Source organism: Notolepis coatsorum (assembly GCF_963971535.1).
Source record: "Notolepis coatsorum genome assembly, chromosome: 8".
NCBI classification, from domain to species: Eukaryota; Metazoa; Chordata; class Actinopteri; order Aulopiformes; family Paralepididae; genus Notolepis; species Notolepis coatsorum.
The window spans coordinates 86,126,604-86,139,725 of NC_140172.1; the positions used below are offsets into that span (position 1 = coordinate 86,126,604).

At 47.1% G+C, this 13,122-nt stretch overlaps 1 protein-coding gene across 1 annotated transcript in view; it reads right to left on the reverse strand.

The window, feature by feature from the left end:
• camk2a (calcium/calmodulin-dependent protein kinase II alpha) overlaps nucleotides 1-11,911 on the reverse strand; it is a gene marked incomplete at both ends in the record, with an annotated part of 226,637 nt that extends 214,726 nt beyond the window's left edge. The window contains one exon of the mRNA XM_084320467.1: nucleotides 11,850-11,911. Within this exon, the coding sequence (XP_084176593.1) occupies nucleotides 11,850-11,911 (62 nt within the window). The remainder of the gene's footprint in view (nucleotides 1-11,849) is intronic.
• Nucleotides 11,912-13,122: the final 1,211 nt, after the last annotated feature.

Genomic DNA, 13,122 nt, shown 5'->3' on the forward strand with positions numbered 1-13,122 from the left:
TGTAAAGTTGCCCAAATAGTGAAAGGAATAGCAATGCATGTCCCCTTTAAATTGTGATGAAACAAAGGAAATATGAATTATGATTTTTCTTTGCATCTTTGACAGTGAATAACACCACCCATCGTTGCTCTACAGCTACCAGCTTAGCTGTCTGCAGATAGCTCAGGGGGTTGTTGTCTGTGTAGATGGTGAACGTGGTTCCCAAGAGGTATTCTCGAAACTTTTCAGTCACCGCCCACTTCAGCGACAGAAACTCCAACTTCATGGAGCTGTAATTTTACATGTTTCTCTCAGTCTTCCTAAGCCCCCTGCTGGCAAACACAATCGGCCTGCGTGCTCCATCTTGTTCTTGTGAGAGTACTGCGCCGAGGCCCTGATGGCTGGCATCAATTTATAGAATAAAGGGCTGCTTAAAGTCAGCATATCCTAAGACTGGGGTGGTGGTCAGCTTCGTTTTCAGGGTCTGAAAGGCCTGTTCGCACTGTTCATTCCAGTGTCCTTGTAACTTTACACTGGCTTTTGAGCTGGGCTTTTTGTTGGTTCCCTGTAGCTCTGCAACAAGCCGATGGAGTGGAGAGGCATGCTTGTCGAACCCTTCAACGAAACGCCGATAGTATGACGCAAACCCCACAAAGGATCTGAGCTCCGAGACAGTCGATGGGTGCTTCCAGTCCACCACTGCTCTGGTCTTCTCCGGATCAGTAGCCACCCTGGCGGCCGAGATGATGTGGCCCAAATACTTCACCTCCCTCTGAAAGAAGTGGCATTTGGACATCTTCAGTTTCAGGTGGTGTTGCCGGAGCCGACTCAGGACCATCTCCAACCGCTGCAAGTACTGACTGAAGGAGGTCGAGAAGATGACGATGTCATCTAAATACATGTAGACACGTGAATGTGTCTGACTGTATTCATTATAACCTGACTGTATTCATTATAACTGTTGTGTAATTATTGTGACCCGTTTTGCTCTGGGACTCAGTGAGACATGGTGGAGGACTATCGCCAGGGGGAGGTGGTGGGCGTTGGTCTGGCAACAGGTACAGGTGACGAAGAGGCTGGTATGAAGGAGGAGTTCGATACACGAGACTCTCTCTTCGCCGTTTTCCACCAAGGCGAGAGGACGTTCGGCGGAGAGCCTTACCACCTGAAAAGCACGTGGAATAAGATTCATGCAGCGGGGCCGAAGAAGTAACGTTGCGTGCCGTAAGATTATCCTTACAGTATAGTGAGTAGGGTACGTCAGCATACAAAGAGGACGTTCGACAGACGGGGCTGTGAAGACGACCTTTAACGTGTAGCGTCTTATTATGTATAGTCGGGAAGCTAGTCGGGCCGCACCGGCCCTAGCTTAGCTTCAGTATAGAGTGTTAGCCTGGTTAGCTCCACGCGCCGCAACGCCGTTTTCCAGCGCCTGGAGCAGACACAGCCGAGAGACTCCACCGGACATCCCTCACCTCTAGCCATTCACCTGCCAACCGCCAGCCCAGCCAGCCCTCCTTGGTATCCCAGGTGACAGTTTTCGGGACCGTTTTACGGCCAACTAACTCCGAACATTCGCTACGTGGGGCGGACCGGCACTCGGCCTATAGACTCTAACTGCAGCGCGAGTCGAGTCCAGGTACATTTCGCGCTCCCAGCAACGTGGAATATTGCTTACGAACGTTTCTTTTGGTAGCATGCTCGCTAAGAGCGAAGGGGCTGTTGTGTTTTGAGCCACCACGTTCTTAAGCCGCGACCGAGCATTCCAACTTTATTATTTTAGGTAAAGCCAGCTTAGATATAGGTTTGTTTTCAACAAGTGTGGGCCCCACTTATTTCAACCGTTATGTGTGTGTTGTGTTGTTCGGGTGTGCAAGCAGCACTTATGTAAAAAAGATCATTTTTCCAATCGAGTAGCTCAAGGAGCATTCCGCTAACCTCCTTCAGATGTGGTGTGTGTAATGAGTATTAACCCATATGGGGATGTGTTCATGAATGCTAATTACAAAGTCCAAGTGGTCATGCACTGTGCACTGTTGTAAACATGTGGAATATCTTACAGTAAAAGGAGAGGCGGATAATTGGATTCACTGTGTGTGTGGATTAATGGTGCATTATTGTCTAACCTCTTTTGTGGGAATTAATGGTGCATTATTGTCTAACCTCTTTTGATCCACGGTATATGTTTAATTGGGGAAGGTGCTCCTTACAGGTCTCCAACAGTCAGCAAGGTACGGTACTGCTTTGGGGAAGAATTATACCATCCACCACTACTGCCACCGGGTGTGAGGGGAAGTGTGGGTGTTTAGGGGTTCCTGAGCATCGCCCTGGAGGGTGAGAAGGACCAGTACACACCACCTAGGTTAGTAAATCCTAGGCCCCATCTGCCACATTTGTTAACCTCGAATCTAGTACCCTTACACTGCAGTCGGGGCCCAGCCGGACTCAGCTCTGCCGGGTTCCTACTATCCGGTGACAGTATAAATTCACCCTCACTAAGTAGGGATAATCCACCCTTCTACATACAGTAGGACTGACTGGAAACTCTGATCGCCCAATATGCGCTCCATCAGACGTTGGAATGTCCCTGGCGTGTTGCACAGTCCAAATGGCATTCTGTTAAATTCAAACAGGCCAAACAGGGTACAGAAGGCGGTTTTCTCCTTGTCCTTCTCAGCCATTTGTACTTGGTTGTACCCACTTGCCAGGTAGAGTGTGGAGAACCATTTGGCGCCAGTCAGGGCATCTAGGGACTCTTCTATGCGCTGCAGTGGGTAGGCGTCTTTCCTCGTCTTGGGGTTGAGTGGCCGATAGTCAGCGCAGTGTCATATGTCCCCATCCTTCTTCAGGATGACTACAATGGGTGAGGCGTAGGGGCTACAGCTCACTCTCACAATGTCCTGCTGTAACAGCCCCTGGATATGGGCCTTGACCAGTGAGAACTGAGAGGGGGGAAGTCAGTGGTACCACATCATCCACCAGAGGGATTTCGTAGTGGATTAAGTTGGTGCAGCCCACATCCCCATCATAGCGGCTGAATGTGTCACTGTACTGAGTCTTTGCTGTTGTTATTTCCTGGGGAAACAGGTCAGGCCATTTAAATTCCTTGAGGCCAGTGATGGTAGCGGGTGGAGGGGGCTCATGGACCAGATAAATGCAACCTGCCATCCTTCCTCCTGGGTCTGCTCCTCCACTTGTACGGTCTGGGATGAGGACTCACTTCAGCCAGATGAAGTGTCCCCAACACTGTTCGTGGTTTCAGCCACTGGTCTTCCTCCCCCACATTAACCACAGTGACATTGACGGCCCCTCTGGAAACAGATAGGGGGGCACTGGCAATTAGTAGATTGTTGGGCAGATTACCTTCTCCATACGACAGTGGCTCCAGTAGTACTGTATGGAGCGCTGGGCCCTGATTACATGTGGCCTGGACAAACCGTAGCGAACCCGCCGGTATCCGGATTGCACTGCCCGGTAATGACACTGCCTCTCCCACTCTGCCGGTCTCTAGGAGCCGCTCCCTTTGTTGGCACTAGGATAGTGCGTTCGCCCATTCTGTCCCTGCTTGTTTAACTAGGGGGACAGAGAAGAGGTGGTTACCGTGTTCACGGAATAGTTCATCATAGCAACCGCTGATAATGTTCATTCCCAGCAGGCCAGGCACAGCTACTTTCCGATGCTGGGTAAGCGGGTCGGGAGGGTCTTTTATGACCAAGATGCCCATATGTGGGAGGACTTTTCCCAGGACTTCAACATCTAGCTCCACATATCCCAAGTACGGGATATGCAGCCCACAGTCAGTTACAGGATTTCAGCTGCTCTTTGGTTTGGGGTTTAAGATGCGTTTCGAAGAAGGCCTGAGTCACTGTACTCACCATTGACCCTGTATCAAGTAGGGACGGCACCTCCACCACCCGTATTCTGGCCTGAATCACTGGGCACTGTCCAATTAAACGTGATGCGACCTTGCTCTCATTTGAACCCACATAACCCCCCTCTGGTGCCTGGTTCTCAACACAAGAAGGCCGCTAGATTCCCTGCTGCTCCACTGCATTCACCCTTGCCCCCACCTGTCTGTCCTGTGTCCTTGACTCCCCCCCCCCCCTGGCTCCACCCAGCTCAACTCTGCAAAACCTAGCAATATGGCCTGCTCTGTTGCAACGCATACATATTGGTTTGCCATCTGGTTGGAAACGGTACAAGCCTGGCCTGTGCCCCCTGGGGTGAGCCTGGGGCTCTGGGGGGCTAGCAGCAGTAGCTGGTATACCTACGTGTTTGAGAATGGTGTCAAGTTCAAGTTCAAGTTCAAGTTCAAGTTCTTTAATAGTTGTCATACAGAAGTACAGAATACTTTCATACAAAATGCTTCTTACTGTTACGCTCCAGAGACTGTGCTAGACAAGATAGTATCAAATAACATAATAACATAAAATGAGGTCACAGTTGTTCGGTATAGACATATGTACAATGTTCTGAGTTACCATATAATATACAATACACAATACTATGCAGTGTACTAATGTACAGTACTATCTAGTGCAAAGCAGAAATGGGATGAGGTACAATTTTAGGTACAATTTACAGTAAGGTGTACGAGTTGTAGTGCAATCCTTCATCAATAAATATAAAGTGTGGGGAGTGGGTGCTACAGTGTGTTTGTTTAAAGTGGGTGTGTGCTATAAAGTGTGTGTAGTGGGTGCTACAGTGTGTTTGTTTAAAGTGAGTGTGTGCGTGTGGATGTGTGTGCTATGTGTGTTTGGTGGTTGTTGTTGTGTAGTGTTCATTCATTGTTCGTTTAGCAGCCTGATGGCCTGGGGATAGAAGCTACTTCTGAGTCTTTCTGTGCTCGCCTTGAGACTCCTGTATCGCTTGCCTGACGGCAGCAGTTCAAAGAGGCAGTTGTTCGGGTGGCTCGAGTCCTTAATAATTCTCTTAGCCTTCCCCTTGCAACGCTTGTAGTAAATGTTCTGGAGGGTGGGGAGCCCCTCTCCAATTGTGCGTTCGGCTGCACGTGTCACTCTTTGTAGTCTGCTTTGGTCTTTTGCAGTGCTATTCCCAAACCAGGAGGTGATGTTGCCGGTCAAGATGCTCTCTATTGTACATGAGTAGAAGTTCTTAAGGATCTTCTGGCTGACTTGGAACTTCCTTAGGCGCCTGAGGAAGTAGAGGCGTTGTCGTGCCTTCTTCACCACACTGTTAATGTGTGTGGTCCATGTCAAGTCCTCGGATATGTAGGCTCCGAGGTACTTGAAGCTGTTGACTCTCTCAACCGGTGCCCCGTCGATGCTGAGGGGGCTGTAGTCCTTGACCCCCGACCTCCTGAAGTCCACAATCATCTCCTTTGTTTTGCTGACGTTCAGGGAGAGGCTGTTTTCCTGGCACCATCCCGCCAGGACCTTGACCTCTTCCAGGTAGGCCCTCTCGTCGTTGGCAGAGATCAGGCCCACCACCACTGTGTCGTCAGCAAATTTGACGATTGTATTGCTACTCCGCTGAGCCACACAGTCGTGTGTGTACAGGGAGTAGAGGAGGGGACTCAGAACACAGCCCTGGGGGGCCCCTATGTTGAGGGTGATGGATGAGGAGGTGCAGTTGCCTGCTCTCACCACCTGGGGTCTGCCAGTCAGGAAGTCCAAGACCCACTGGCAGAGGTCATAGCCCAAGCCCAGGTCCCTGAGCTTGGCTATGAGTATGGAGGGGACTATGGTATTGAATGCCGAGCTGTAGTCGATGAATAGCATTCTCACATAGTTCCCCTGCCTCTTGTCCAGGTGTGATGCTGCTGTGTGCAGCACATGGGATATGGCGTCCTCCGTGGACCTGTTGGGGCGGTATGCAAATTGCAGGGGGTCCATGTTGATGGGGAGGGAGGAGCAGATGTAGCCTTTTACTAGCTTCTCAAAGCACTTCATGGCTATGGAGGTGAGAGCTACAGGGCGGTAGTCGTTGAGGCAAGCAGGCTTGGATTTTTTGGGTACAGGGATAATAGTGGACTTCTTCAGGCAGGTGGGGATGACAGCCTGTTCTAAGGACAGGTTAAATATGTCAGTGAATACTGGGGCCAGTTGGTCGGCACAGACTTTTAGGACGCGGCCGGGGATGCCGTCCGGACCTGCTGCCTTCCTGATATTCACTTTTTTAAAGGTCCGCCTCACCTCATGCTCTGTTACCCTGAACACTGCGCCTCCATCAGCAGCCGACCCCCCCCCCCCATTGCCGAGGCTTGTGAGCTGGTGTTGTTATTACCAGCATCAAACCTCGCATAGAAGGTATTGAGGTCGTTTGCTAAGGAGATGTCACTGTTCAGTTTGAGGGAGGCGCCTTTGTAGTCTGTCATCGTTTTGAGCCCCTGCCACATAGCTCTAGAGTCAGCTTGTTCAAACTGGAGTTCAATTTTATCCCTGTAGCGCCGTTTGGCCTCTGACACTGTCCTCCTTACGTTGTGTCGCGCCACCTTGTGGTCATTCATGTTGCCTGCCACTAGGCCGTCATTGTATGCTTTGGTGCGCTCTCTCAGAGCTTCACGGACGGATTTGTCTACCCAGGGTTTTTGATTTGGGTAAACTTTCATTTTGGTAGTGGGGATTGTTTCTTTCACCCTAGTACAGACATAGTCCAGCACTGTCTCCGTGTAGGCATTAATGTTATCTGTGTCGCGGAACACAATCCAGTCTGTGTTGTGAAACACTGACCGGATCGTATCCTCTGACGTCACATCCCATTTCTGCACCTCTCGCGAGACTACGGGAGTACTTTTAATTCTTTGTCTGTACTTTGGTGTAAGGAAAATGGATGCGTGATCTGACTTGCCAAAGCCACTATCAGAATGAGCCTTGTAGCCACCTTTAAATTGCGTGTAACAGTGAGTTGAGCTTGCTGCCTACGGAAACACTCTTTAAGTTCCCTTAAGTCATCACTGGGCCTGGCAGAAATGGCACTGGTGTCAACATTACTCTACCATTTCAGAGGTGTGTAGGTCACATGAATATGCTCGTGCTCTGTGGGTGTCAATAGGAGGCCTTTGTTTTCCCCATTTAATGGCGACTTCAGGTATAGCTTTAAATTAATGGGTGGGGTGCTGCCGGACTAGATGTGTCAATTCACGCTGTAGTTTAGCGTCCCGTACATTCTCAACAAAGGTGTCACAAATGACCATGTCTGGGTTTGGAACACCCTGTGGATCTTTGCTTTTAACAGTTTCAGTGCCGACCTTGTTTACATTTTTACCCCGTTGAATGCCATCATCCACTTCAATGTTAGCGTTAAAAACGCCTAATCTATGTTTTAAATTATGGCTATGTGTCTAATCTGCCCGTCGCTTATCAATGACTTGTTTGCAGTCAACATTGTCGAAACGGATTCATTTCCTCATTGCTGCCGCTGAAAGAACTGTTTTTGCAGCGTCACATACAGATCCAGCACTGAAAAATCGAACCTCTGCTGCCCCTCTGCTGCTGCTCCACCACTCCATGGGCCAAACTGATTTTGTGACTCCTATTGTTCTGGACCGGGCCAGATTTCACACCTCCACTGCCTCCCACTGGGGAGACTTTTTCATCTTAAACTTGTATTCGTCCCAAACGCCCCAGCTCCATCGGATTCCTTAGCTTTTTTCACTGTTTACTTATCATGCATTGCAACACTAATATATGGGCAGTACCCCAGTACCCTCAGACTGCCCATATAAAAATTATCTTGGGGGTCTGAGGGCAGTAGTGATAAAATGGATTGTGATTGTGAATTTAACTGTTTTTAAATTGTTGTACGGCGACCTTGAGTGCCTTGAAAGGAGCCTTATAAATAAAATGCATTATTATTATTATAGTAGCCCCCTCCCTGGGGGAGCACTTAAGTTAAGTACCCTCCATTTGTTAACTTTTGGGAGCGAACCACCAGCCCCCGAAATATAACACCTGAGTGCTAGTTCTACAGTGGCAGAGGAGCCGCAGATCAGCAGCAGAAGTGGTTTGAATTTTCAGTGCTGCATCTGTATGTCTGATCACAGCCAAAATTATCCAACAGCATAGTAAAGATTGCCTCCGGGTTAGCTCTATCTGTAGCGGAGCTAAACTTAACCTCCCGCTTAGCCTCTCCATCTAAAAGATCACAGAGGAATGCTGTCTGTTCTAACAGGGATGTTTGCTGCACAGACAGTGACTTCCGTGCTTCCTCCACCCACTCCTCCACAGTCATATGATCCTGGGCCATAACGCCATAAAAACGTGGACACTTCCTCTCCCTGGGTGCATAAATATACACTCGTTAATAGTGACATCATTACTCGCTGTCAGGGCTAGAGGCCCAGAGGGTCCTGCTTGGCCTGATGCTTCAGGGGTTGGTGTATTTCCCCTGTCTCGAAGCTGAGTATGTTCTGCCTGCAGCTGTTTAACAAGCTCAGTCAAGGCCTTAATTTGTTCTTGAATGTCAGTATCCGTCAGACTCATTTTAACTGTTTTTGTCTCCCGCACACACAGGGAAAGTAGGAATGTTCACTGTAACTGTTGGTAGAGTGCGGTGGATGTCCTCTTGATCTTCTCCTGGACAACCACTGTTTTTCCTCAAACCCAAACACTACTCTCTGTGCCTCACAATAAAATAAAATAAAATAAAACCACACATGAGACTACAAAAACCTCTGAATCCTGTGTCAACTGCGCCAAATGTAACCTTAATGGTTGAATATAGAAACTGTGCCACTCTCTGTTAAGGGGAGAGACATTCATTGTTACAGATTTATGTTCTATTGAGTTCCTAGCCCACACAGGGTCTCTAATAAAAGAAAAGGCATACAGCAGAGGTTTTTGTATTCCCAAGATTTGACGGTCAGATGGCACAGAGGTACAAAATGGAAACTACCTAAACTCTAAAAAGGAAATTACTTGAGGATGTACAGAGAAATTAAAAAGAGGAGAAACAGTGGCTGCCCTACACGCCGTGTCGATACAGCCTCAAGCTCCCGATTGCCAGCTAGCAACGTGCTCCCAGACACAAGGATGGTTGGCCACATGCAACACGTCTTAAAGACCAGTGGGGCAGCACGACCTCCGCTGCTGCTGTAATCACTTGAAGTGTCAATCCCAGCTGAAGAGAACAAACGTGAGTTTGGTCAAAGTCTCACAGGACTTTCCCTTTCAAGGCTAGCAGTACCTGGCCAGAGAACTCCTGGGTCCTAGTGTCCCTCAGGTTACATGTGGATGGGTTAGTGTCCTGTGGATGGGTTAGTGTTAGTGTTCTGTGGATGGGTTAGGGTTAGTGTTGTGTGGTTGAGTTAGTAATATTGTCCTTTAGATGGGTTAGGGTTAGTGTCCTTTGGGTGTGTTAGTCCTGTAAATGGGTTAGGGATAGTGTCCTGTGGATGGGTTAGTGTCCTGTGGATGGGTTAGGGTTGGTGTCCTGTGGATGGGTTAGTGTCCTGTGGATGGGTTAGTCCTGTAAATGGGTTAGGGTTAGTGTCCTGTGGATGGGTTAGTGTCCTGTGGATGGGTTAGTGTCCTGTGGATAGGTTAGTGTCCTTTGGATAGATTAGGGTTACTGTCCTGTGGATGAGTCAGTGTTAGTGTCCTGTGGATGTGTTAGGGTTAGTATCCTGTGGATGGGTTAGGGGTAGTGTTCTGTGGATGGGTTAGGGTTCTTTGGGAGTGTTAGTGCCCTGTGGGTGGATTAGGGTTACTGTCCTATGGATGGGTTAGTGTCCTGTGGATGGTTTAGTGTCCTTTGGATAGGTTAGGGTTACTGTCCTGTGGATGGGTCAGTGTTAGTGTCCTGTGGATGGGTTAGGGTTAGTATCCTGTGGATGGGTTAGGGTTAGTGTCCTGTGGATGGGTTAGTGTCCTGTGGATGGTTTAGTGTCCTTTGGATAGGTTAGGGTTACTGTCCTGTGGATGGGTCAGTGTTAGTGTCATATGGATGGGTTAGGGTTAGTATCCTGTGGATGGGTTAGGGTTAGTGTTCTGTGGATGGGTTAGGGTTAGTGTCCTGTGGATGGGTTAGTGTCCTGTGGATGGGTTAGTGTCCTTTGGATAGGTTAGGGTTACTGTCCTGTGGATGGGTCAGTGTTAGTGTCCTGTGGATGGGTTAGTGTCCTGTGGATGGGTTAGTGTCCTGTGGATGGGTGGGTGTCCTGTGGATGGGTGGGTGTCCTGTGGATGGGTTAGGGTTACTGTCCTGTGGATGGATTAGGGTTACTGTCCTGTGGATGGGTTAGTGTCCTGTGGATGGGTTAGTGTCCTGTGCACGGGTTAGTGTTTGTGTCCTGTGGATGGGTTATTGTTATTGTCCTGTGGATGGGTTAGGGTTAGTGTCATGTGGACGACTTAGGGTTAGTGTCCTGTGGATGACTTAGGGTTAGTGTCCTGTGGATGACTTAGAGTTAGTGTCCTGTGGATGGGTTAGTGTCCTGTGGATTACTTAGAGTTAGTGTCCTGTGGATGGGTTAGGGTTAGTGTCATGTGGATGACTTAGGGTCAGTGTCCTGTGGATGACTTTTGTTTAGGGTCAGTGTCCTGTGGATGGGTTAGGGTTAGTGTCATGTGGATGGGTTAGGGTTAGTGTCCTGTGGATGGGTTAGTGTTAGTGTCATGTGCATGGGGGCATTGTCATCCTGGAAGAGACCACTCCCATCAGGATAGAAATGGTCTTTGTGAGTTGAAGCTTCTGCTATCTGTGCCCCAATAATCTTTCAAAGTCACTTAGTTATTTTCCTCTTGCCATCTTGATCCAAAAAACAATGTTGACTTGATGCCACTGAGCATGATATAGGATGTTCATAGCTTGATTGCATCATCATGCAGTAACACCTGTATGGAAGCAGCTGCATTTCTTATGTTATCTATTCAGGTTTTTCCTTTAATTTGGCACCTGTCTGTGTGTGTGTGTGTGTGTGTGTGTGTGTGTGTGTGTGTGTGTGTGTGTGTGTGTGTGTGTGTGTGTGTGTGTGTGTGTGTGTGTGTGTGTGTGTGTGTGTGTGTGTGTGTGTGTGTGTGTGTGTGTGTGTGTGTGTGTGTGTGTGGGAGTGTGTGTTTATATATAGTCAGAGAGGGAGAGAGAGAAAGTAAGGGACCCTAGTTCGTCCCACTCAACCACCTACACACAATCTTTCACATACACACACACAATCTCTCTCACTAACACACACACACACATTAACATACGCAGATACAGACTCACACTTCTGGATATGTGCATATAAACTCACACACACACAGACACAAATGCAGGCACACGCACACAATCTCTCTCACACAAGCAGACACACTCTCTCTCTCTCTCTCTCTCTCTCTCTCTCTCTCTCTCTCTCTCTCTCTCTCTCTCTCTCTCTCTCTCTCTCTCTCTCTCTCTCTCTCACACACACATTAACATTATGCAGATACACACACACTCATGGACATGTGCACATAAACCCTATCTCACACACACACACACACACATGTGCACATAAACCCTATCTCACTCACACACACACACACACACACACACACACACACACACACACACACACACACACACACACACACACACACACACACAAATGCAAGCCCACGCATGCACACCCACACATACACAATTGTAGCCAAGAAGCTGTTATATAATGGTTCAGTGGGCGGCAAGTTGAAGAAGATTAGCTTTTTATATATATACACACACACACACACAAATGCAGATCCGTTTTACAAAGAAAACACAATACACAGAAAAGCAGTAATCATTTAAAAAAATAAAAAAGTCATCAGAATACAAAGGAGGATACTCCCACCAGATTATATAATAATAATAAAGTAATGTTCTGAATATTTTTATATGATTACATATACAAATATATATTTCATAAATACATAATAAATTATATGAAATAAATATTTCTGATGACTTACTTGCCCAGCTCCTCATAAAGCTGAAACTCTTCGGTGAACCGCGTACAAATCACTGTCGCCATGGTGACACGGAGGTACAATTGGTTCGGGACTCGACTTCCTGCAGAATCCCACTGATTCTGATGAGTGGGGGGACGTGGGAGGTCTGGGAAACTTCTGACCTGTCAAAGTACTTATCCAGTAAGACTTTTGGGGCTTGGATTTAGTGAGTATTCTAATTTCTCAAGATTCTTGACTGAATTTTTGGAGAAATGAATGTTTGCAGTTGTGATTAAATTGTGACCTATCCACTTCTTGTGTTTTGGACAATATGTGAACTATGTGAGAACTTTTGAGTCCCGGCTCTGATATTCCTTAGAATTCTTGGTTCTTGGAATTTCGCAAAATGGTCATCTTATAGAGTTATATAATCAGAAATCTTTGAAATGAATCTTTCACAAAATATTCCTTCTATCGGCCGGGGGCGTTTGAAGACCGGCAACAATGTAAAGTCTCTCAGAAAGATCCTGGTGATCCTTCAACAGCCTTGTTGAGCTTTCCAAAGCAAAATATCTAGTCTCAAAATTCCTTCGAAAGATTTTCCAAAGAAACTTTAAAGGACTTTTTTTTTTCAATCAGAAAGATTGCTTCCTTGCTTTTTGCTGTGGATTTTTCAATCAGTATTCCAAAAGAAAGCTTCACAATGACAACTCTGGAAGCTTTTTTTTTTAGGGGTGGGGTGGCTAGAAGACGGTCTCTCTCTCGCTGACGTTCGGTCAGTATTCCAAAGACAGCATCCTGGAGTCTAACCAAAATTATCTTATTTATAGAGATATATAACTCCAGAGGGATTTTATTTGGTCTGGAAGTTCTAGTTGTCTTGCTGTCGTCCCTGAAATTTCAGTCAGTTTTCCTGGAAAAGAAAGATTTTATTCGAATTTTCAGCACAAAAGCTTTTTTTGTTTTCTTAAATGTCAAGAAGACGTTCCGATGAGAGGAGGATGATTTGTCGTTCTCAAATTCCTCAAGTGTTCAAAAGAAGATGGAAGGAACAAGTTATTCCAAAGGATGAGGAAGAGATGGGGCTTATTCTTTCTAGTCTGTTTCTCTCTCTCTTCTCTCCTGGAGAGATGGAATAAACCACATTCCAAAAGACGACAGGTGTTTGTTCTAGTGAAGATGGAGCTTCTATCTATCTATCTATCTATCTATCTATCTATCTATCTATCTATCTATCTATCTATCTATCTATCTATCTATCTATCTATCTATCTATCTATCTATCTATCTATCT